This window comes from Ostrea edulis, chromosome 5, assembly GCF_947568905.1.
Source record: "Ostrea edulis chromosome 5, xbOstEdul1.1, whole genome shotgun sequence".
NCBI lineage: Eukaryota > Metazoa > Mollusca > Bivalvia > Ostreida > Ostreidae > Ostrea > Ostrea edulis.
The window spans coordinates 58995542-59023165 of record NC_079168.1 but is presented as its reverse complement, the minus strand read 5'-3'; the positions used below and the strand labels follow the sequence as shown (position 1 = coordinate 59023165).

Genomic DNA, 27624 nt, shown 5'->3' with positions numbered 1-27624 from the left:
AAAGTTACATGAAACAGTTCCTAAAGTAAGGAAAGATTTTATTTACCACTCTATCCACTTTCTTCCTGTCTTTGAAGATGTGTGGATGAGATTGCAGTGACGGAGCCTTGGGTAAGCTGGGTATGGATATTTCTGTCTCAGCCTTTTTCTTGTCTGTCCGTGAGGTGTCCACTTCCAGTGTGGTAATGGTGGCAGTCTCATCCCTCCCACTCGGTCGGATGTGGTCCTTTTTCTCCTCTTCCTTCTCCTTGGCTTTTGCTGCTAATGCTGCTCGCTTGTCAGCATCCCTACAGAGAAACCCCCATCAGTTTTCGAAGATCAGGTATAAAATGTTTACATTTTAATGATACATAAAAAATGATTAAAAACAATATTCATTGAATTTCAGATCAAAGTTGCCCTTTATGTTGGTAAAAGATAACATTAAAAAAGCATCATTCATTTCACCTGAAGAATTCTGTGTTGTGGTTTGTGAACCACAGAACACTTATATCTTATAGAAATTCCCCCAACATATTGTTATAAACTGGCTTTATATTTCATGAATACTGAATTAAATAGAATACAGTTTTTGGAATTTTAAGAAATACATAGCTTCAGTTATGCATGAGTGGAGACAGAGGTACGCTTTTCACCTGTCTAAGTCTGTTACTAATTTCTTCATACATGTCCCTTAACATTCTTCCACCCTACCCTACTTATACACTGTAAATCACTTTAATTTTTTATACCTGCATGTATTTGCCTACTTTATCAGTACTGTAAACCAAATTTTATCTGCAAATACATGTACTTTAAATTGCTGAATGAAAAATGTTTTTGTCAAGTTAAATTCACAAATGTGTCTATATAATCAATAATGACTGGTTCATGGCCACAAATATTCATAATATGGCGATGCTTAAGATGCTCAAAAACATTTTCTCACTTGAAAATGTAAGGTGGTTTACAGTGATTACAAAAAAAAGCCAATTTTACTTTCACTTTATATCCCACTTATATGAGCTGCACCTCTCAATACACTGTATCCTCAATAGACTTATGTGCAAAATGGGAAACCATCTTAAGGAAGTTAGATCCTGAGCTTTTGAGCACAGCTGTGCAGGACGTAACAACTAAGTAATTACTGGTTCAATACTGATCCCATTGGTGCAAACATATTTACACATCTATTACTGAACCTTATCCAGTTGAAAAAAAATTAATTGTGTCAATTCAAATTTTGAAAGGGTTTTGTTGGGACTATATTTTGTGGCGGAAGGATTGATTAATCAAAAAGTTTTAAATCTACGCAATATTACATTTTCTGTTTCATCCAATATATCTTCTATTTTTATACTCCTATACCAAACTTCTGCCAGAGTTTGTTTGCTCACAAACCAAACTCTTTCAGTTAGGCATTATGGGATAGCGATGTCTTAGGCGCGTATACTGTGTGATGTCACTGTAGAATGACGAAAAACATAACATCAAACGTAAACAGTTCAAAACAAGAACATAAACATAAAGTTCATTACTTTACACTTTAATTTGAACAGAGTCTCCCTACTTCTTAGTGATCTTTTGATAATTTTATGTTGAAAATCCATACTTTTAAATCAATGCTCTTAATGTCAAAATTTTCAAGCTTTAACTACCAACCATTTCTTTAGTTTCATTTGCTCCCGTGAGAATCGCAGACTCACAATATACAAATCTGTTTCTTGTACTGTGTCAATCAGGAGAAGTCTATACGCAGATGACGTAATGAGGCCTTGACAGGGAGTTTGACTCCTATAAGTGTATTTCAGTTATATAATTTATGATACAAGTAGTTGAGACTTGGAACTAGTTCAAATGTTGTAATTTATTAATTTGGTTGATATATTTTTCCAAATAAAACACTGATTCTTAGAAAAGTTTAGATAAATTGACTAAAAATGTTGTATAAAAATTAAATATTTTTGCCAATAATTAAAAAATTTGGTCTCTAAACCCCACATTTTTTAGTTCCATTTTAAATTTTAAGACAAGACCTTGAAAATTATGTGAATTTATGTGAAATTTTAAAAAATTTACATTACTCCTAATATGTCTTTTTAAACTCTCCAATTTGATATCATGAATTTTTTTCGTATATCAAGTGCAAAAAGGCCATTATTTATTTCCATTGCTAGTATCAAACTTTTTTTTATCTGTAGTGTTAGAAGACATGATTATGTATCTATTTTATGTAATACATTGTAATTGATTTGTGTTGCTTATGCTGTGTTGACACCAACAGACAAATCAAGTTTAATTGAATAAATTTTAAGTGCAAAAAGGTCAAGTTTAGACCACTGTAACTAAATAACAAGCATTGTGACCCCAGTTTTTCTTTTTAATTTCCTAATTCTCGTTCAATGTAGAAATCAAAAATACACTTCCCAAAAAAATCGACATTACTCAAAATCTCTGGTGCGAACGTCTCTAAGTAATTTCAAGTATGACAAATGCAGTACTATTAATAACAAACATATTCAACACCACAGCCATTCATGCAGATTTTAAAAAGCAATAACTCAAACAACCAAACACGAAAATGATAAGATAAATATAAAGCTTTAAAAAGGAAGCAAGAATTACAAATTGTAATGTGTTCTTCCAGATTCATGTACCCATAAGTGTATCCAATAAAAAATGGGGGACAAGAATCAAAAAGTAAAATGAGCCAAAGAAAATAGATTTCTCATCTTCTTTTAATATCACTAGTTTTCTCCAGCTCGCTCTAGGGGGCTGTTTTGTCTGTTCTAACACACCCACTAATTTTTTTTTTTAAAGTTTTGTCCTAGTATTGAATGAAACTTTATACATATACATGGTTCCTATTTATTCATTGAATTTTGGACAAATTTAAAAACTATAAACAGCTGAGTAGGGACTGAATACATTTATATATCAAACAGTTTTAGAGAAGCAGTCAAGTATTTAAATATTTGTCAACACTCAGCAAGAATTCTGCAAGAACTAACACCAGTCTAACTTAGATATGTTTTTTTCTTCATTTCATATACATGTACCTATATTTCCTTGATTTTTAATCCAAGAAATAGAATAAAAATTCTCCTTCTTAAATCCCAAAACAATGATTGCAAGGATTGATACAAACTTCCTATGTTGTTTTGACTCAGTACACTTGATAAAGCATATGCCTCTTGTATTCTAAGCAAAACATCCTTTCTTTACCTCTAAACCCTCTGTAATTTACTACTCAAATGAAAATTTTAAAGCATCTAGGCAGCATAAAAGGGTGTTATTAACAATTTCATGGCATGTATAATTTACTATTACAAACTGGTAGCTACAGCTTTGTAAATGTGACATCACTTTTCTTAATGATTCAACGAAAGCTGATAACATTGTCACTATTATTTTCACACAAATGGATGGGGCATTTTGCATGTCATTTAGTTGTAACTATATCCATAAATCATCAGTTCTTATTCAATACTTTAATCTTAAACATCTCAATGAACAAATAAATCAATCATTCACCTACACCATTTTACTGTACATTAAACTTAAGAAGATTAAATGATTAACATCTGAACATTTCTAATTCTTAAACTACTACTCTATCCTAATATGACTGAGTCAGTTTTTAAAAGAAGTTGAAGAAGGATTTTGAAATTTGATTTCATAGTTTTAACATTCTTGAAGTTAATGGATTTGTAGTTTAACTATTATCTCAATCCAAACCTCCACCAAAACATGAATTGAGAAGAAAAACTAAAACACTTTAATACTGTTTCTATCAGAGTTAATGTCAATCCTTGTCTTTTGATATCATTTCCAACAAATTATTTTCAAATTGCTGTTTTTAAGAAATTGATTTGAAAGATAGAATTCAACTTTTTTATTCCCACAAGTACATATCTAAGTTCTAGTATGATCATATTAAAATCATAACAAGAAAAACAAGGAAAATTAAGTGCAATCTTTCATACTACCTTTGCTTTGATTGTTTGGTTGCCCTGATTAAATATTTTAAAAGTTACATTTTACTGATTACACAAAGTCTTGAACCACTAATGTATTGTTTCTAGGAAGAACCATAAATCTGAGACCTAGAAAGACATCAGTGCTCAAAGAGAAAAAAGTTCTAAGCTAATAAGAGTTTAAGAAATATATCCGAATTTGCTAACTACTCATGCAATGAAAACTGATAATCATGAATTTAAAGCTCTAAAAAGATGTTTACTTGCTCTATCAAGCAAATTATGAAATAGAACTTTTAAAATTGAGAAATTCCGCTACATTTTGCTATCATTATATCAATATTGCCTATTTTCACTCATCAATAGTTTTGAAATGGAGCAATTTGGCAGAAATCTTATTACACACTCAGAATAACTCATTTCACCATGTGATCCACAGATCGTGATCTTTAGATTTTGATAGGCGTGTTGTATAATCTATTGTGTGCAATCTGTTGTCTAATACCTGTCAATATACTTTTGATGAAACCTTTAACTGTGTTAGTTAATTAACAGATTTTAATTACCTGAGATCTTTGAAGTATGGGTGTCGTATAGCTTGTTTTGCAGTAATTCTCTCATCTGGGTCATAAGTGCACATTTGGTAAATGAGGTCAATCGCCTCCTGTGAACAGTGCGGTAGAAGGCGTTCTATACCCGTACCCTTCTTGGAAGGAAAATTGAAATTCATCCCCCTTGACCTAATTGAGAAAATATAACTTTTATGTAAAATAATAATTATGCAACATCATTCAGAAATGAGACAAAAGTCTTGTATGATATATAAAAGTCATGAGGATCTGTTCAAAGGGAAAAATATGTGATCTTCTATTGAGGAAGTGCCAGACCTACTAAAACAAGATGCCCATGGGCCACATTGCTCACCCGAGTTACCTTGGCCCATATTTAAAGATTTTCCCTATACATATTCACATATAAAACTTTTATCCCTATTGTGGCCCCAACCTACCCCCTGAGGGCCATGATTTTTACAAACTTGAACCTGCACTATGTCAGAAAGCTTTATGTAAATGTAAACTTTTCTGGCTCAGTGGTTCTTGAGAATAAGATTTTTAAAGAATTTCCCTATATATTTGTATCTAAAACTTTGATCCCCTATTGTGGCCCCAAACTACCCAAAGGGGCCATGATTTTAACAACCTTGAATCTGTACTATGTAAGGAGGTGTTTGTTTTGGGGAAATTTGCACTTTCCTGGCCCAGTGGTTCTTGAGAAGATTTTTAAAGATTTTCCCTATACAGGTTACTCTCAATCTCTCGAAGTTCTCGGTCTCTCGAAGTGAAATCATGGTCCCGATTTTTCTCTCTATATAACAAAGCAAATTTACCATCGATTTCTCGAATGTTCGATCTCTCAAAGTGAAGTTAGGTCCCGTAAAACACATTTCATTGTTTTTCACTCTCGATCTCTCGAAGTGATGGTAGCATATACCCACAGTTACCCAAGCGTGTAATAATTTCCACTTGGGCCTTACCTGGATTTTGTTGAATGCTGGAGGAGTAATTAGGTGTTTACATAGTTGAAACATTGCCCCTGCTTCTTAGTGAAGGTGACACACTTGAGTACATAATTGGTCAGTTTACACCCTGCACTGGTGTTTTGTCTCGAGTTTGTTCTTTGTGTAAAGTTACTCTAAAACATTGTTTTACTCAATCGTTAGAATTTTTGTTTTGGGTAAATCGACATAACATTGTGCTCTGTTTAGTTTGCGATAGTAAAGTGTCATCGGAACTTGGTTTTGTATACCTATCTAAGCATGATTAAAGAACAAATAAATACTTAAACTTTGAAATGTTTTTATTAATGCAAAATAAGGTTTTTTATTTTGATATCAAAGTACCTGACAAATATGAAGGAAAACATGTCAAAACGATATCATATGATCTTGTTGGTATACATTTCTGGTTACTGTAAAATCTAAACAATACCGGCCGACCTTCAATTTCCGAATTTCGATCTCTCGAAGTTTTATCAAGGTCCCTTGAACTTCGAGTTATCGAGAGTTACCTGTATATTCGCATGTAAAACTTTGATCCCCTGTTGAGGCATGGTTTTAACAAACTTGAAAACTTGAATTTGCACTATGCCAGGAAGTTTTCATGTAAATTTCTCTGGCCTAATGGTTCTTGAGAAGAATTTTAAACATTTTCCTTATCTATTTTTATGCAAAACTTTGATCCCCTTTTGTGGCCCCATCCTACTCCTATGGGCCATAATTTTAACAAACCTGAATCTGCACAATGTCCGGAAGCTTTTATGTAAATTTGTACTTTCCTGGCCCAGTGGTTCTTGAGAAGAAGATTTTTTAAAGATTTTCCCTATTTATTCAAATGTAAAACTTTGATCCTCTATTGTGGCCTCAACCTACACCCAGGGGTTATGGTTTTTACAAAAATGTCAGAAAGCTTTCATGTAATTTCAGCTCTTCTGGCCCAGTGGTTCTTGAGAAGATTTTTAAATGACCCCTTTCTATTTTTGCATTTTTGTGATTATTTCCCCTTTGAAGGGGACATGTTACCAGTATATATCTTTTACAGTTACAAAGTTTTAGGGAGTGATTAACAGGTAAATTTGTCTGAGAGTACAGATGACGGAAAAAATAATCCCTGATAATTGCTTTGCTTATATAGCAACACACATGGTCTATGAAAAATAAAATACATGTATATCTAAATTATATCTGAATTCCATCCCAAAATTATCTCTTTCATTGAATTTCATTGAAACATCTTACCAGGGTATTGTTTTATTTTTAAGTGCAAGTGATGTACATGTACTTACTTTTTCATTTTATCTAGAACACTAGAGTCTGGAGTCCCCATTATATCATGAATCTTAGCAATCTGATCCACTTCATTTGAACCAGGGAAAAGAGGGTGAAGACTGCAACAAATAAGAAAATAAGGATATATCATTAATACCTGTTTAATCTAAATGACTCGTTTTATCTCTCTCTCTCTCTCTCTCTCTCTCTCTCTCTCTCTCTCTCTCTCTCCATCCATTCATACATAGATACATAATATATCTGTGTGAATGTAATTAAAGAGGACTAAGAGTTTTAACTTTACGTTATCTATTCTATTCTTATATTCCAATTTATATGATAAATAGACCACATGCCTAAGGATTTCAAAGAAGACACAGCCCACACTCCAGATGTCCATCTTATAAGTGTAATAACCATCTGTAAGAAGGCACTCCGGAGCTCGATACCTGGGTAAACAATGCAGAAAAATCTTAAATATTAGTCTCAATCAACTAGCAGTTGTGTATGTGAAAACCAAGAGATGTAACAGTTTCACTGACTGGTCAAGCTACATTATGCAAATGAGCTAGATACAATATTACAAGTACTATCATTTCATCCCCGTTGACTGAATATTACTTGATGACCGATGCAATGACAGTTTTTATGTGCAATAAGTGGGCAAAGCGTTTAATCAACACCAGAGACTTCAGATCGTTGGCCCCATTTATAGAATTATTCCGCCAGTGGATTTCACAGATACTTCTAATTAGAAAGGGAGATATTGTTAAATACCTAATAAATGTCATAACTCATCATTTCATGATTCAGACTCAACCTATCATTTAGCTAATACTAGATAATCTCTTAATCCCATGTACTATTTATAGAATATCTATACACCAGTTTTAACTCCCTCCATACAACAGTCATGTTTGTTCTATTGGATTTAATGTTAGGGACTTATTGCCAGTATGTTTGTTTCTTTTTCTGGAAGAGACAGCAGTCATTACATACAGCATGAACTAATATCCTGGCAGGCACTTTATTTGAATAAATTCTGAAAGTCAACATGTACTATTGCCACAAATGACGTGCCTGATCAATATTTCCTTAAAGTTAACATCTGCAGGTAGCACAAATAAAGATATTAGCAATTGGCATAATTGCCCAATAATGTGCTGACTATGCCATAAAGATCTGTGCATCTGTCATTATGCCACAGATTTAACATTGATAATTCAATAGAAAATAGTTTTTCACCCGAGTAACAGCTTAAACTTAGCGATTTCATAATACAATTTTGCTATACCAAAATCCCATCTCTTTTAAAAGTGATCAGAGAACTGACTAATGTATTTCATATATTTCACCATTTTATTTATAGATTCTGGCTCAGATCTTTCTAATACCTCCCTTATTCTTAATGTGGTCATCAAAATACATTTACATTCCAATGTATTTCCTCCATTAAACTACAGGTCAAGTTTTGTGTTTTTGTAATTCTACAATATGACAGATTATTCTTGTTCCCACCCTCTACAAAAGACCAGTATCTTGTAGGCCAAACTAGCTGCTGCTGTTCTGCCAATTTTGCATACAATGTATGGACTTAATAGTAAATTTCAAAGTATTTAAACATTCTAATGTGAAAATGTAAATATAAGCATTAAATGAATATTATTAATCTACATCTATTGTGCAAATAACACACAAATGATCATAGCTACTATATAATTATAGCATTTGATTGGTAAATATTATACTTAAGAAATAAGGTATCATTTTAAAATATCAATCGGGATATAAATACGGGTTGGTCACATCATCAAATTCCATAAAACCAGGAGGGCTTTATGGAAAATTTGATCACGTATAATGCTGGTGTATTGAATGGAGCATGTTAGTGTGCTCCATGAAGTATATAATGCTGGTGTATTGAATGGAGCATGTTAGTGTGCTCCATGAAGTATATAATGCTGGTGTATTGAATGGAGCATGTTAGTGTGCTCCATGAAGTATATAATGCTGGTGTAATGAATGGAGCATGTTAGCGCTCCATGAAGTATATAATGCTGGTGTATTGAATGGAGCATGTTAGTGTGCTCCATGAAGTATATAATGCTGGTGTATTGAATGGAGCATGTTAGCGCTCCATGAAGTATATAATGCTGGTGTATTGAATGGAGCATGTTAGTGTGCTCCATGAAGTATATAATGCTGGTGTATTGAATGGAGCATGTTAGCGCTCCATGAAGTATATAATGCTGGTGTGAAGAGGCTCAAGGTATACCATCTCATATACTATCAAAAACTGAAAGACATTTCTTTTACATTTTAATTGTATTCTAATAATAAGCTGTGGTCAGCCTATATGCAGATCAAGTCAGGTGTATTAATATTTACACATAATGATTAACCGCTTTCAAAAGTTAAAACCTTAAATTATTATGAATGTTTGGGGGAAATATAACAGTAAAAACCCTATTATTAGTTGATTATTGTCACATGATTTTGTTATAAAATAAATACTGTCTATTATAAAAACAGATTGTTAATAAACATTAGTATCCTAAAAATAGAGCATTCATAAACTGCATCCTACTAAAAATAGATCTCTTTACTGTCTGGGTTTACAAATGTTCTAGCTTTAGTATAATAAAGTTTGTATGAATTTTATTATAACAGAATCATGTGACAACAATTGACTAATCACAGGCTTTAAATGATATATGATATCATAAGAGCACACATTATTCGATTTATCTGTATGCCATTATGTGCATCCACACATTTTAAAACATCAACAAATAATGAATGCTTCAGTAAAAGTAATTTTAGAAATACCTTTACCACTACAGTATTCATTGTCTGATTAGAACAGACTCAGTCCTAGGAAGACAGCATCAATCCAGAATATAAAGAATTCAATTCTTTATAATAAATTTCAAAAATTGATGTCAAATATGTGTGAAATTTACACCACCTTTCAGACAGCACAACATGTAATGACACAATTTACTAACCATCTGGTTGAAATATACTCTGTATAAGGTTGCTTTGAGTAGACACTTCGACAAGACCCAAAATCAGCAAGTTTCAAAACATCCTCCTGAAAAAGATAACAAAATGCTTTACACCATTCATGCAAGCTGTTACTTGATATCTATGGTTATTACAATAATTCAGACTTTATTCTTTTTATGGCTATAGAATCCCATACGAGTGGACTCTGTTCTAAATTAAATATTAAGTTTGCAGTTATTGCTAAGAACAATTATTTCTATTCTGATATACTTCTGAATTCTTGATTTGATTGGTTAAGTAATCATTTTTATGATTCAATATTCATTAGATTGTAGATTGTCTGTTAGCTATAAAACTTTCACTTTGTATATGACAATGTGTGACATGCTAAGATGAAAAAAACTTTCATACCCTTATTAATATATTTTCTGGTTTTACATCTCTGTGAAATATTCCATTTCTGCAAATAAAGAAATCATTGTATGTATTGTCAAATACTAGTATACCAACAAAAATTAATTCAAAACATGACTAGATAAAAAATATAGTCCCAAATTAAAATTAAAATCATTTTACACCCCTACAATAATCATTATCTCTCAGTAGTTCATTGTTTTCTTCACTTGACTTGTTTATTATATAACTCACTTATTCTTATTAAAGAGAAAAAATTGCATGCACTAAACTTTGCAGATCATTTACATCAAATGCATCAATATGATGACTATTCAATATGTAAGGGTCAAAGTTGAACTTATAGAGAATCAGTATTTATTCATGATTTCCAGGAATATGATCGATCTCAATACATACTATGTACTGGAATTTTTAGTCTCTTTTTATGCATTGTTTAAAGCTATAGGCTAATATTAGCCCCCACCTCCCATTTGACAAAAAAGAAAATGAAAATCAAATGGGAACAAAATTCCAGCTTACACAGTAGTTCTATGCATGCTGACAGTCTATAGGTTTTAAAACATGCAAACACTTAGTACATTAAAAGCAAAAAGAACACAAAATTAATTATCTGAAGTTCATATTACTGCTCTGTCTCGTCTTATTAAGGTACAGACTATCATCGCTAACCTCACTGAGTCCGGGAGTACCTACCCTACCGCACGACGTAGTGTGAATGGAGACAATAGGCGAGGTTTACCACAATGCTTACAGTCATATATAAACAGTGTTAGTTTATCACAGCCAAGTTATATTGTAATTAGTAATGAAAATGGTGACAGCTATCTGGTTTATCAATTAGTTGCAGAAAAATTCTTTGATGCTGGCAAAATTCAGAGAACAAAAATGAAAGATGATTGATCATTAATAAAACGAGTTAATCATTCTTCAATTACACCATATGGATGGAAGTTTATTTTTCATGCAACTGATGCCTGTACCTACCTATGGCAATGGTCAACTGATTTGCAAAGTTGGAACATGTATTTTTTAACAGTTTTCTCAGGAAGATAATGACGTTTGTCTGAAAGAAAGTTCAGGCAAAGTGAACAGATATAAGGAAACACACAGGATGCACTGGTAGCTGACGTGTGATGAAGTTACTCTGTGTTCAGACTATCACCATTACAGCCTGACAGAAAAAAACAATATACACTATCTCAGCTCACACCAATGGCTCTTTATCAAAAGTACCAATTTACTAATGAATGGTTTACAATTAATTAAACATTAAATCATCAATGGGCTGAGAATTGCATGTATTGTTTTTTCATCAAGCGATGCTACAAGAAATGAAAAACAGAAATTGAAATTTGCTAATATATCTTGGTAATATATACTTGTCAAACTTGATCTTCCCTTTACGTTACATCAGCCAACTTTATCCATTCAATATGTGACCTTTGTAATAAAGCAGTCACAAAAAACAACTTTTGTAAGTTAGCTTTGCTTAGTGGTACAGGTATATCACCAAGGTATATTGTGACCAGATAATGAAATAAAGGGTGAAAAAAGGAATGCTACACTAGTTGAATCTGACAAATAGCACCTTACAGGGTCATAATGTTAAATAGCAGGAACAATAGAGGGTCTTTGGTAATCTTATCTAACTTTGCATTGAACACTGACAATCATATCTGCATGACTTGATCTTTTCTCTGATTTATTATTTCACTTTACCTGACTTAAAAGTCTATATCAAAACTGTGAAATGCTTCCTTTCATTAATATATACCTTAATATCGTAGTAACAATGAGCTTAAAGGTAAATATTTTTTGTCCATTGAAGCACTATAATTAACTGTCTTTTACAAATGTGATTGTTTATTTTTCTCTCCAATTGCTTCAAATTAAAATTTACTCAAAAGATCTGGCATCAAAAACTGTTGAAAAATGTACCATGAAATTTTTCCTATGTGTGTGCGACTGCCTCTCATCTCATCCAATTGTAGACATAAAGCATATACTGACTACATCACTAAATCTAGTTGACTACATGCAGTGCTACAAGCAGTCACTAAGTGCCAATAATAAAATATACCGTTAGACTTGCTGTAAGTGAGGTGCACTATAGTTCTTACACAGCTAATAGTGTCACAACCAGTGACTGTAAAGTGACAAGGTCAACACTTTCTGAAGTTACAGTGCTACTACTAGCCAATATAGGTGCTATGAGGGACTACAGTTCCTCGACAGGTGCTCTGTCTTACCTATGCATATGTTCAACTGATTTAAGAAGTTGATACATATAATGTTTGACTTTTCTCTCTGGTAAATAATGTCTTTTTCCTGAAAACATTGACAGACATTTTAAAAAATGCACAAGTAAATTCTTTCAACCCACATTTGAAATTAAAAATGTCAACATTCAACCCGAGTGTACTATAAAGTATAATGCAAGGAATATGTACATAGCTGATAACTTTTCAGTCATGAGGTCTATTTAGGGTTTATTTTCATTGTCTCCATGAGAGTGTAATACAGTTATTTTTTTTGTTGGAAAATTCCTTCATAGTCGTATCTTATGATGACCATATATGTAATTAGCCTTCAATACACTATAATGATACACTGTAAGACATGTAATTAGCCTTCAATACACTATAATGATACACTGTAAGACTTTTATCTATCATCATGGAATATACTCTTGGGTAACCAAATGTGGTTAAACCCAAAGCTATATTCAGTATGCTGCAATCCCAATGGTAGAATTTCCATAATATCATAAGTTCAGCTATAAATGAGATATATGTTTTGTTTAGAATTGCCATCTTAGATTTTCTACATTTTTCATTTTGAGGTTTTTTTCTTCAATAAAATATTCTTCAGACATACTGTTGATTCTTTATTATGCTAAATTAATGTTGTTAAAATCCAAAGAGATACTGTATGTATCCATAGTGAATATGCAAACATATGTATGACTTGATTGTGATATTTGATGACATTACAATGGTCAAAAAAAATAATAATAATAAGATAAGAAGAAGAAAAAAAACCATCCTATAAAAAGATAAACTCATGGGATATGAAAGATAATTGTTTTCACCATTGGTTTTTTGCAGGGAATATCTTTAAATCAAATGTATAGGTATGAAAGATAATTAAAAGCTTTTAATTAAACCATAAATATAGCTACCAGACATAATAGGCCCTCTTTGAGTTACAGATTTCTGGTGCCCTAATTGTCCTTCTTTAATTTCATAACCTTTCTTGATTTTCCCTTACCCTGGTAAGATCATTTCTACAAGACTTGGTACCAAGAGTGCTCTCTTATCATATGAAGCCTACGGGTCTCAAGGGAAGTCAATGTTATAGACTTTGGCCACTGTTGAATAGCTTAGAACAAGGTGCTTTTGTTAGTGTAGTTCTAAAATAAAGGCATCTAACTGCAAAACCAACAAGATCACCACAAAGCAGAACAGCCCCTTCCAAATAAATGTATCTATAAAGCAAAATCGAAGCAGATGTAATTCATATTGGTCTTACAAACACACTCGCCCACAATGTTTAAAACCATCACATTATCATATCAATCCCCTCCAAATCCCATGAAGGTGGATAATGAATTCATCAATTAAGATTCAATGAAAATGTATGTATTTCATATATTCCAAGAAAACTGTAGGTGAAGTAAGACCAAAGCCACCAAATTTTGACAATGTTAAAGTGTTTCTGCCAAGACACATCTGTGTATGAAGTCAATTTCTATATAGGGGTAGGGAGGGGATCCTTCCAAAACATGACGCCAACACCATGGATTCAAAATGCTCTTACAAGATGTATTAATGCTGTGAAGTGTAATGGAAGTTTATAGCTTTCTTTTTAAACAATGAGCCATGTACATTATGAAAAATGATGAACAGAGTCAAATGTAAGGTGTGGCATAAAAATTCTGTGTGATCTTACGAATTATGAATAATGATGATTCAATCAAGACCTGAGGTGTGGATTCAATGGTTAAAAGTTTCCTAAGTCCAATGTATTAAGAGATTGGCTGTACCTTGACCTTATCTTACCCGTTACATGGCACTTTAATAAGAAGAGCATGACAGAGATATGACAATTTGAAAGAAGGAGGCCTGTGTTCCCTTTAATTTGTTGACAAAATTGAATCCTTCCATTTGGTATTGACTAAATTCAAACACTTGTACACACTTTAACACTGAAACCTGTACTAATATACACGAGTATGTTCACAATCCACTCAGTCATGTTCTCCAGTTTATCAATTTGATATCTGGAACTTGGGAATGTGGACCACATGTAACTGTACATGCTCAACTCCTTCCATGTTTTAGAGTCCCAGGTAATCTCATATGTACCAACTGACAATTACTTCAACATAGTACTTTTCTTATTTCATATTCAATCTTAAATTCATGTTAATATCATAACAAAGTGAAGGAGCAGGTCCGGGTTATTTGGAGTACCAATGTTTCCAGTGGATCCCTGTTCAAATGAGGGATGGGGGGCTTCCCCCTTCACACACATACACCTCCCTCTGGCTGGATCCATAATTGCAGTGCCTTCAAATCTGATATACTTTACCAATTACAATTCAAAGGTAATTGGTCATGAAAATGTTGAATTCTATGAATTAATGCCACTGATCTCAAATTTTTTTTGGCTGATCATATTCTATGTCAGATCATGCTCTCCAATTTTATATTATTACTTCCTTCATTTCAATCATCTACAATTTCATAGAGGATTTTTCTTCAAAGGGGGTGGGTGGGTGTATGTTGGAAACTTTAATTTCAGAGTTAATCTCTCTTACCATAGGGATAGTGTTGCCCTATGCTCCACCCCTTTCCAACCATATACTTCATAAAATCAAAGAAAATTTCATGAATTCCATTAATGCAACATTGAAAAAGAAGGATATGCTTAAAGGCTGTAATTATCCTGACCAAAGAATTATATGGGTATCAAAGCTTCAGTCACATGTATTTATAAGTCTATGAAAGACAACTAAATCTCAATACAAGAACAAATAAATGTAAGAATTAAGTAAATCAAAAAGACAACCTCATAAATAACAAGCTGGGACTATGGATTAACAAAGTAATATGACAATTCAATCCTATATCTTCTAAATGAACAGAGGTAAGAGTAGCTAGGGTAGATGACATGTCAACAGCTATTAATGTCAGTATAGTATAAGAGAGGGGACCCCCAAAGGTGAAATCCTCTCTCACAGTGAGTGTCTGGTACTGAACAGGCCTGGCTTAACTATGGCCTACATAGTAAGTGACTCCTTATCATTTATTCCAAATGTTGATTGTCAAGACCTCCTCAAAGCACCCAGAGACATAAAACACATAGCATGAGGGGGAAATCATCTCAGTACTGTTTTATTTCATTTCCGATTTAAGTCTACCACTAAACCAATAATATTGATTTGATTGACATGGTGATACAATCAAACCTCCAGCACATGCAGGTTTCTCTATTATCTTTGTCTTTCCTGAGCAATACCCTGAACTGTTTTATAAAATTGGTAAAAGATAAGACAAATTCAAAAAATCTGGTAAACCAATCACAGGCATATTGAATCCAACAAGGTCTTAAAATCAACACTCCTAACACCAGCCATAGCTTAAAGTTTCCAAAATTTAAATGTCACAAAGATATCAAAAGCATGAGTCCGTTAGTCCAAAATCAGCCATCAATAATTTGTGGAAAAGTCAAATCTACAATTTTTTTTTTATTTGTTCTTTCTTAATTTTGATTTTAGTTTTTAATTCCATGCACCATAATTAAGCATTAGTCTGGTTAATATAGCAGGGGTATATTGTTTATATCGATCTGACTTTAGACCACACCCCCATTACAAGCCTGCACAATATATACAAGTACATTAATGTTTTAATTTATTCCAAATGTGGTCACTAAAAATGATTATATTAATAATCTTTCCCATTCGTGGCAGAAATTGAAAGTCATTTTCTATTGTACAGTCATTTCCATGGGTACCTATTTCCATTGTAAGTATGCCCTGTTTGTGAAATTCAACCCGTCTTTGCCCTCATAAATAACAAAGCTATGAACATGAATAAATTCTATTCATATGATTATGAAACTCAGAGAGTTGAGAAAACCTTGAATTGTATTTAATTTTATGACATCAGTAATCACTACAATACATGTTTATAGAGTAATCTTGTGTTTGCATGTGCATGCCATCACAGTCTGGGGATCAAATATTGCCAAATTAAGAACACCTATTTTGTATATTTTGGGAAAAATAGCATTAAATTTTTTGTGAAAAGATATTCGTTCATGGATTAAAAAAAAAACCAAACATATTTCAGATTTTGAAGGGGGGGGGGGGGGGATGGTTCAGAATTACTGAATGGATATCCTGCAAGGACTCACAAGGCTCCATTCTCGCAGTCCCACTTCTCTTTAATAACTTGTTGTGAATCTTGCATTGTACTACTAAGAGCCACTAAGGATATGCTTTTTCAAATATTTGTTGTTTTAAGGTAGAAGTGTAAATATCTCTCTCCAAAAATAACCTAAAAGTACACAAATTCACTTGAAGAAAAGTGTCAGTGTTGGAGTGAACCAATGAATCGGTTCTGACAGGTTAAGTCTATTACCCGGTATTAAGTATGTGGAAAATAGATCCTGGATATTGATTGTGACTGGACATTGATTTATCAAACAGTGAAAAGCAGTCTTCCTTTCAATGTTTATTTTATGCAACGTAAGCAAAGCCACACCCAATTTGAATAAATATTGACATAGTAATGAAAATGTTTACATATTCATATAAATCCTCCTTCTTTCTCTTTTTTGGGGGGGGGGGTGTGTGTCTCAAAATCATTGTATTAGTTTCATCAAATATTTACTTCATACTTGTGTAAAATACTGTACATAGAATAAGAGACTGTTGTTCAGTTTACTTCACACTCATGTAAAATACATAGAATACAAGACTGCTGCTTTGTTTATGGCCACAAAACAACTGATGAAAAATTTCTAATCAATAAATGAATATAATCAATCGGTAAAATAATACTATGGTCTAAATTTCACACAAAACCGATCTCCTCGTGTTATGTATAGAGTCTATTTCAAAGTGTGCTATCTGTACAACAAGAGAAATATCAAAATAAAACTTGACCCACAATGACCAGTATTTAAATATACTTAGCGATTGATTTCTGAAACAACTTAAGCATGTATGGAATTACTTTTTACACACTGACATGATCTAAATTATGCAAACCACAATCAGGACAGTTCTCAATAAATGGGTGTTTTTCATGTTCTTTCCCATTAATTTGCACCACAACGAAGTAGAACTGGTAGAAGAGAGCAATGCCACCCCCCACCCCCCACTCTACTGTTCCCTGCTGAACAGCCTGGAAATTAACCAGCTGAGCTCCACTGACCACAATCCAATGTTATACTTCCTATCTTTTAAACATTTTACTTACAAGCACACACTTAGTATGCATCTATATATATATATATATATATATATATATATATATATATATATATATAAAGCACAAACAAACCTTACGTTTACCCCTAGGATCTAAATGATACATGTGATAATCAATTAATTAAGGGAAGTCGTTGTGGCCGAGTGGACTTACGCACTGGTTTGACAATCTTGCTAGGCAGTGGGTGCCGTATGTCGCTGGTTCGACCCCGGGCTGGGACGAAAATTTTCAGTACCTAGTTATGATTATATATATATATATATATATATATATATATATATATATATATAAGCACTAAAGTTGTATCAACACCCGATACCTCAAAGTGTCGGATCCACAACATGGATATTATGACAATCTGGTTGTTCGATATATATATATATATATATATATATATATATATATATATATATATATATATATATATTCACTGTGTGTATTCTGCTTTATTTCTATTGAAATCCATTGCTTGCCATTTGCAACTACGAAGGTACATTCTGTTTTTCGTTCTAGCTAGATCCAGTTTTTAGTGCCGCATGTGAATATGCACATTCCACAAACTTCACGACCTATTTCGCATCATTGTTGAAGTTGTTGGGAAATATATTTTCTGGTGTACATGTATTTTTAACATTTTATTTGAATTTAGAATAATAATAGAGAATGCATACCTATATCATATCATGGTTTATTCTAAGAGATTAGAGTTTGTCCTTCTTGGACTATTTCCCTTATCATTTTATATCTATTGTCTTGATAAAACAAGAGATGTTTGTAAAACACATATTCCCCCCATGGTGCAAAATTGAAAAGGGTTAAACACACACATCATTTAATTGATAGTAGTATCATCAATTCAAAACATTGAGCAGACAATATCTTCCTATGTCAAGAGTGAATTGACCATGTGACCTAAAAATCAATAGGGGTCATCTACTCCTTATGCTGTACCAGTGTATCAAGTTTGGTGTCAATCAAGCAAATAATTCTTAAAATATAGGAGACAATATATTACTATGTCCAGTTCAACTATTGACTTTTGACCTCAAAATCAATATGGGTCATCTTCTCCTGAAGATGTACCAGAGTACTAAGTTTGATGTCTGTCAAGCAAAAGGTTTATCAAGATATTGAGTGGACAGTATATTATATGTCCAGTTTGACCCTTGACCTTTGACCATGTGACCTCAAAATCAATAGGGGTCATCTTCTCCTAAAGATGTACCAGTGTACCAAGTTTGAAGTCTGTCAGGCAAAGGGTTCTCAAGATATTGAACGGACAGTATATTCCTACGTCCAGTGTGACCCTTGACCTTTGACCATGTGACCTCAAAATTAATAGGGGTCATCTTCTCCTGAAGATATACCAGTGTACTAAGTTTGATGTCTGTCAAGCAAAGGGTTCTCAAGATATTGAGTGGATATTATATTACTATGACCATTTTGACCTTTGACCATGTGACCTCAAAATCAATAGGGGTCATCTTCTCCTGAAGACGTATCAGTGTACCAGGTTTGATGTCTGTCAAGCAAAGGGTTCTCAAGATATTGAACGGACAGTATATTCCTATGTCCAGTTTGACCCTTGACCTTTGAACATGTGACCTCAAAATCAATAGGGGTCATCTTCTTCTGAAGATGTTCTGGTGTACCAAGTTTGATGTTTGTCAAGCAAAGGGTTCTGTAGACATTGAATGGTCAGTATATTCCTATGCCCAGTTTGACCCTTGACCTTTGACCATATGACCTCAAAATCAATAGGGGTCATCTACTCCTTAGGATGTACCAGTGTGCAAAGTTTGATGTCTTTCAAGCAAAGGGTTCTCAAGATATAGAGCGGACATTATATTCTTATGTCCAGAGTAGATTGACCCTTGACCTGAAAAACAATAGGGGTCCTCTTCTACTCATAATCATCAAGTGAATGGTTCTCAAGATATTGAGTGGACAACATGTGGTCTACCGACCGACCGACAGGTGCAAACCAATATGCCCCTCTTTTTTGAAGGGGAAGGGGGGGGGGGGCATAATTACGACAATTTTGACTGGCTGAAAAATGAAAAATTTGCTTGATTTCTGCATCAAAGAAAACCTGATTTTGACTTCATGCTGTGTATTGATTTATGTACATGTACCGTATATACTAGCATATAAGTCAACCCATTTGCAAGTGAAGTCGGTAGCCCCCCTCCCTTTCAAAGAATTTTTTAAGCATTTAACACTAACCCTCTTATAAGTCAGGACTGAATTTTTTTTATCAAATTGTCCGCCTCCGTAATATCCACGTTATTTACGATAACCTCATGTTTTAATACAATAAATAGATACACAGTGGGGTTAAGGTGTGCCGAGTAAAATAACAAGTAATAACAGCATATTCATATAAAAGTAAAATTCTTTCAAGCGTCGCATATTTTTAGTAAAAATCATTTGTCAATACATAAACAAACATCGTATCACGTGGGGAAATCCTTTGCTTAACTATTACGTCATCATACATCGTTATCTGTTAGACTTTTAGTTGTTTATCACCTCGGTACAGGTGAAAGATGCACTCAAATCATTTGCAGCTTGGGCTTGATATGTCGACATTGATATGGTAAATTTAAAGAGTGATACGGATCGGTACAATATCCTCTCAAATATAGCATTTTCCATAATCTCAACTCAAATGTTGGGCATTTTCCACATTCACATCCAAATCGTATCTAAACGAGGCAAAATATTGTACCTTCTGTATGTAAAACTTATACGGTGCCAATTTTGATGCACCAGATGCGCATTTCGACAAATAATGTCTCTTCAGTGATGCTCAACCGAAATGTTTGAAATCCGAAATAACAATGAAGTTTTAGAGCTATTATAGGGAAAAACAGTGTGCCAAAAAAGTGTATCAAAATCCTAAATCTGCAACTAGTTACCTTTCTGAATATGCCTTGATCGAAATAAAATATCGCCATCTTTCACCAGTACCGAGTCGATATGAACATGCGTTGGTTTTCTTTATTCCAAATGACTATACACATCGGGGGCGATATCAAGGTCACAAAGTGCTGTAAAGATTACTTTACAGTCTTTCGTGCACATACTATATATAAAAATATGAGACTTACATATCATCGAAGAAAACTGGGGAAAAAAATCATCTGACATACAGCTTGAACACTAGATAACGGTAATAAATAGCGAGAAAATATTATGACATTTTCCCCACGATACAACTATAGACCTGTACGTCGTGATGTACTTTTATATTGTGACGTCATATAGTATGAAGTGCACCGAGGTACATTTTATGATTTTTGTTTTAACTTTACTCGGGACACCTTAACCCTGCTGTGTAAGAAAATAACATTTCAATGTTCATTTTTTTAAACATAAGCTAACTACTTATTTATAAAGCAAAAATACAAACATGGAAGAGAGTCAGCACAGAATTTCAGTACTCGAGGTCTTACTGTCGATTAACGGAAGCAAAGAACAATTGACCGTTTTTGTTGTTATGGAAATGTCTGTGTAGTTCAGCTAGAGGAATATCATCATAATAATCACCAGTATCACCATCACTATCCTCCGTCTCATTCGTCATTTTTTCTCATGTCATTTGAGAAAGACGGTAAAAATTCATTGAAGAGTGCATCGTCTTCTTCTCCGTACAAGGTGTCCCTGATTCCATATTTCTTAAATTATCTCTCGTGTCCTCTGACGACTAGACCATATATCATTTCATGAATCGTGAACACCACCCGGCAGATGCTTTGAAGTCGGCTGATGTGAGGGTCTTGTTGCGTCTTACTCTCTGTAGTGCATGAAGGCAGATAGCACCATGTGTCACCATGTAACCTTGTTACCTCAGGTCAGTTACCTACTCTTATCAGCATATTCCACCACTTTAAGCTTAAAGTTTGAATCGTATGCAGATCTTTGTCTTTTTGTCATGGTGATTGGAACTATAGATTTACCACATAAAACTTGGATATTCAAGAGAAAAAAAATAACTATGAGATGCTCAGAGTCCCCATTAAATTTTTTATTGTGAGATGCTCAGAGTCCCCATTTTTTATTGTGAGATGCTCTGAGTCCCCATTTTTTATTGTGAGAAGCTCAGAGTCCCCATTTTTTTAATTATGAAGTGCTCACTGTCCCAGCCTTTGTATGGAACATTAAGGTCAAATAGATAGGCGATCAATTAATTACTGTAATTTGATATCGATTATCGATAACACCGAGTGCACCCCTATAAATGTTGGACAGGAACCATACTGCGATTGATGTTTGTTTAATGGCACACGCCCCTTCATAAATGATTATCAAAGGTAAATTTCAAAACACCAACAACAACAAAAACCATCTGCACTGCAAATTACAATAGGTAGTGAATATTTACTGCACTGCTTCATATGATAAAGAATATCGATGAACAATAATCATACAAACCGGGCTCGTTCTCCGTAAAATGTTTCGTGTAACATAGAAGATGAGTCAGATTTATTTCATTCCTATCATCTTAGCGGGAAGTACAGTATTTGGTACTGTAATTTAATGTTACCGGCAATTTTGTATTCCTTATAGGAGTTATGATATTGATCACTGTTTGTTAATTTCACCTTGCTATTTAAGCTATCATTCTTTTTTCTTTTTGATTTGCTACTAAATAAACTGTCATTAATGCATTCAAATTTTTTTTAAGGCATTACCATGCGCATGTTAGTCGGACACAGACTTTAGGGTTGAATTTTTACTCCCAAAAACCCGATTTATATGTGAGTATATATATGCGCCATTTCAAAAATGTCAATGAAAACTTTTTGATGAGAGATACTATTTTGTTATTAAGTGATAAGAAATGAATCTTATAATTATTTTCTTCATCATAGGGAAAATTGGACGGAAAACTTTTTCATCAATACGCATAACGCGTTAATTGATGAAGTTTTCCTTTCAATTTTCCCTATGATACCACCATCAAGAAAAGAGTGATAACATTCACTTCTTAATACCATTGTCCAAATATGGAAATCATTACCAAATATGGAGACGAGTAAAGGTCAGGTGATTTTCAGTTGTAACGTTTAAATAACTTACAGGTCAATAATATCTACATTTTGTGTACTTGAAAGTAATCATATTTTAAAAAATACAGAAAAATATAAATATCAATAATAAAATGCTAAAATGGAAGATAAAGGTTGCAAACATTGTAGAAAAATTTGCATAACCTGCTAATGTAGGTTACATGGCATGCACTTTTTCTTAAGTGTTTGCGACCTTCATATCCCAATTAACAAATCAAAGGAAGACATTTTATCATCTAAATGGCTGTTATATAATTGGCTGAATCCTAATATCATAATCCAACTCTTTTGCAGTCTTTACTTCTACATTATTCTTTACAAACTAATTAATGAATTTATCAACGTACCTCGTATTAATTCATAAATATTCATATCCATTAATTCACATATAAGGACTAGAGTACCAGATTTCTTGTCACTGCAATAAAGAAGTACAATTATGATATCAAATACTTAGAAATTGTGTACATATGTTTCATTTAAGATTTTAAAAAAGGAAAATAATCATTAATAATGTGCAGAGTCATGTGTAATATATATATATATATATATATATATATTTCAGTAGAATTTGACAATTTATACATCAGGTACTAATACATGTCATTCAATATCTGTCCAAGGGTCACTTGTCAACTTTTTACAATCAAACTACTTTCACTTGACACCTCTGGCAGTAAAACCATGTGCCTACAGCTGTGGCATGTCTCTACCAGAACAAGTTGGTGGCCATCTGAGTCACTAAGGTTGGGACAATATATTGAAATTTATCTATCTTAAGTACTGACAATATGCATATCGATACATTTAGTGAAATATCAATTAGAAACTACTTTTTCGGTTTTGAATTCCAATCTTAACTGTATAACAAACTTGAGCTACTAAGATAGCAATGGTATATCTAAAGGTTATTTAAAATTTAAGAACAGCAATTAACTTGTTGATGCTATCGAGATAGGAAAAATAAAGTTTGTTTGGAGTAATACACTTTGATTAAATGATTCTGCTTAATGAAGAGATATTTTACAATATCAAAATATCATAATAGAATAGAATAAAATAGATTTATTGAAACCAATTTGGGGCCCTTGAGAGCATATAAATAAAGAGAAATGGTATAAAGAATGAAAGCCCTATCATCCCTGCCCTATGTGTTACACACAGACTTATAGAAGACTATAAGAGAACTTACAATATGACCTCCTGGAGTTCCAGGATATTGGCGTGTGGGCTGAGTCTCCTCATGGCTTGAATTTCCCGTAAATTATTCACTTGTTCCAAACTGAAACATAAATTACATGTACATGTATCATACAAGTTCACCCTTTTATAGGAATGTAACTATTAATTATTTTACCAGTTTATACAATATAACCTGGTTTGGGGCAGTGTACACTTTTTAAACTACAGAGCAATTCATTAAACTGTTTCAAACTGGGTTATTTTGAAGTCATACAAATTGATCAACAATTTTTATGTAATTTTCAGCAACAAAAAATCGTAATATGATACAGATTGCAGAGAAATATCACCTAAAAGCAACATATATATTGCAAACTTCCAGACCATCATATGACAATGCTTAGAAGCAAACCAATTATGGCTTGATGCCAATCAACCAATCAAAATTATTTTGAAATGTACACATTAGAATTTAAGCTACAAATATCAGGGCTCGAAATTAACATATGCCCGTCAGTCTGTGACTGGTTAAAAGTCTGGCGGACTGACTGACATTTGTTTTAGTCAGTCCGATGGGACTGGTTAATTTTCTAAAGCATCATTTTGGAAATTATACTTATGAAATTTTATACACACATTTGGCATGCTTCGATATGTAGATATCAGACAAATCTGATTTGTAAATATAAATCCCACACTTAAGTGTTACAATATTGTCTGAGGCACATTGAGTTAAATTTCATTTTAATAACATTAACGAAATATGTTTAATTATTTCTGGAACATTCTGTTGGACTGGTTATTTTTTCTGCGGACTGGTTGAAATTATACCCCATCAGTCCGGCTGGACTGGTGACACAAAAAGTTAGCTTCAAGCCCTGAATATCATAAAGATACTAAGATAATTAGTTATACATGTACAAACATATATTTCATATATATTTCATGAACATCATTAACATTGTCGGGAATTCCAACTCTGCTATTTTGCTACTATATTTGAAAATCAGAATAATTAATTCAATCATCTTTGAGAAACTGAATTGCGATACATTTAATTCCATGCATTTAGGAAGTAAATAATCTTTCAATTTTTTTTAATTTATGACACACTGTATCTAATAAATGCCAGTGCTAATGAAGAATTTTATGAAGCGATTTTGAAATTTCCTTTGTCAATGATTAATTCAAAATGATAAAATGTGTCACCAAGTTCAAACCTGATATTGTTGTTATTTGAATGTTTCCTTTATGAATAGCAGACTACTAAGGCCTACATTGAGACTTTTGTATCAGGGTATAGTAGAAGTTACATTAAACACCCTGTATAGAAACCCAGAGATGGTTACATCAGAGAATCATACAGCAAGGATTAATTGGTGCAAGTACAAGTTTACATACAAGGCACCAAACGGGAAATATGCAATGTAGTAGTTTAAATGCCGTGACACAGCAAAATAAAACTATTTCCATCCTATTTTCTTCTGGACATAAATTCATCTAATTATTTATTGATTGGGTCAGAACAGTAATGAGTCTAAGATTTACTTCAGGCATTCTAGCAAATTTACACCAGATTTCCATATGAAGATTTCAAATACAAACAGCAGACTCATCTGCATAGCAAACGTTGGTAACCTATGACTAGGATCTCACACTGAATGCCTACAGCTATACTACCTAAGACGCTTCTCAAAAAGTGAAAAATGAATTTGTTGATATCATCACTCACTCACTATCAGACTTTGGTCTTAACAGTAGTCTCTCAGTTGCTGGGGTAAGCAACAGACAGTTTGTTTCTATGCCTGCTCTTCGGGCATTTCTGTCATATTGCAGACTTTCACATCTTTATTCATACCCTTCAACCATGTCTTCCTGGGCCTGCTGCAACCTAGAGTGTAACCATGGATTTCTAAGTACCTGACACCATTGATACACATAGAGGCACGTTCTACATGGCCACACCATTGATACACATAGAGGCACATTCTACATGGCCACACCATTGATACACATTGAGGCACATTCTACATGGCCACAACATTGATACACATTGAGGCACATTCTACATGGCCACACCATTGGAGACATCCCTTCAGCATAGAGATGATATCCTAGATTCCAAGTTTGGCCAGAAATGAGTCATTAGTGGTTTCATCTTTTGGTCTACCTCTGCAGATCCAACTGATCATTGCCTTGTCAATGCAGCTAAGCTGTTGAAGGTTGTGATGTGTTTGGAGCACAGCATTAGCTGTAGTGGAGCATGGCAGACCATACACAAGTAGAACACACTTTGCCATGTCTTCAATGATGTATGTGTTGACGTATTATCGTAACAATGGATGGTTAGCTTCTTGAACTTGCCTCATATCATGGGGACCAAATTAGCAGCTAGATGCTAAAATATTGTTACAATATCAAACTCCAATTAAGGATACCAAATGACCACATTTTCACTAAATTCAGTGAAAACTATATTGTCTTCACAAAATCATTTAGGATTATAATGACCCTCAGAAACAGCATGATGATTGGACACTAGAAGTATACCACAAAATGAAGTGATAGTCTTCAAAGCAGTGAATTTCTAAATACTGCATACAAATTGATTTCAATATTATATGTTCATTTCATACTGCAATAAAGTTAAATTAATTTTACTCTGCATGATAAGACACACACCGCTCTTCCCAATGTCAATGAGTATGAATGTTTTAAAAGGTTTGTTAATGTACCATACACTGATCAGCATGATCAAAGCTTGGACTATTAACAGGTCTTTGTTAACTATTGCTACATTTAAATAGCAATCTACCAAGTTGCTGAGGGACATAAAAGGGATATAAAATATACTGTCTGCATTTCAGGTCAGTGCAAAGAGGGTGAGGACACTATGAGGGATAATGATTCTTCAGTTCTCATGCAGATCTAAATTAGTGATATTAACAGACTTCAATATTAAAAAATGTTTCTATAATCCCCCTCCCACTAAGAGTCATTATTTGAAGTTTATGAAATTTGCAATCTTGAATTCGATTTAAAAATCCTTTTCAAACTGATTTATCTAGAGCTTATGATTTGAAAAAAAAAAGCAAAAAGAAATGAGAGTTCACAAGTTACTTTCTTTTAAACTTGAAAGCTGAAAACTTTCAAACACATGATACCTGACACCTTAAGATATAATATATAAAATCAGAGGATGACTTATCAGATGCTTTTCTCCAATCTGCACAATAGATTTAAACAAATCCAGCGCACAACTTCTATTCTTCTCACACATTGAACCTAACTTGGCCCCACAAAACATGAAAATTTATATGAAAATCTCTAAAATTTGGAATCTTTCCTTTTGAACTTAAGTATGAAAAATCAATAATTTATATATTCACTAAAAGTTTGTCCCTTTCCTGTAATTTGATGTCAGAAATTTCCTGTGAAAATCATTTTTTGTCAAAAAACATAATTTGAATGCTTCTTTACTATTTGTAAATGTAAACAAGATATAAGGTTGATAAATGCATCATATCTCAAAATCCTCCATGAATTTTCTACCAATATTAGTTAACGTATGTTTGTTGGTTGAAAATTGTTTAACGTTACTCTCGAGAATCTTTCTCTTGTATGGAGACACCACCATTGTTGATATAGGGCTGCAA

The 27624-nt window shown here is 33.2% G+C and overlaps 1 protein-coding gene across 3 annotated transcripts in view; it reads right to left on the bottom strand.

Moving 5' to 3' along the window:
* LOC125652234 (MAPK/MAK/MRK overlapping kinase-like) overlaps positions 1 to 27624 on the bottom strand; it is a 39087-nt gene that overhangs the window by 5845 nt on the left and 5618 nt on the right. The window contains exons 3-12 of one of the 3 annotated variants that reach the window (XM_048881270.2): positions 23979 to 24068; positions 23134 to 23204; positions 12456 to 12534; positions 10201 to 10249; positions 9789 to 9874; positions 7137 to 7229; positions 6798 to 6899; positions 4523 to 4696; positions 3969 to 3992; positions 47 to 287 (exon numbers count right to left, since the gene is read on the bottom strand). In XM_048881270.2, the coding sequence (XP_048737227.1) occupies positions 47 to 287; positions 3969 to 3992; positions 4523 to 4696; positions 6798 to 6899; positions 7137 to 7229; positions 9789 to 9874; positions 10201 to 10249; positions 12456 to 12534; positions 23134 to 23204; positions 23979 to 24068 (1009 nt within the window). Of the gene's footprint in view, positions 1 to 46; positions 288 to 3968; positions 3993 to 4522; positions 4697 to 6797; positions 6900 to 7136; positions 7230 to 9788; positions 9875 to 10200; positions 10250 to 11190; positions 11270 to 12455; positions 12535 to 23133; positions 23205 to 23978; positions 24069 to 27624 lie in introns of all 3 variants that reach the window. The other 2 variants (XM_048881271.2, XM_048881272.2) reach the window with 2 other exon arrangements.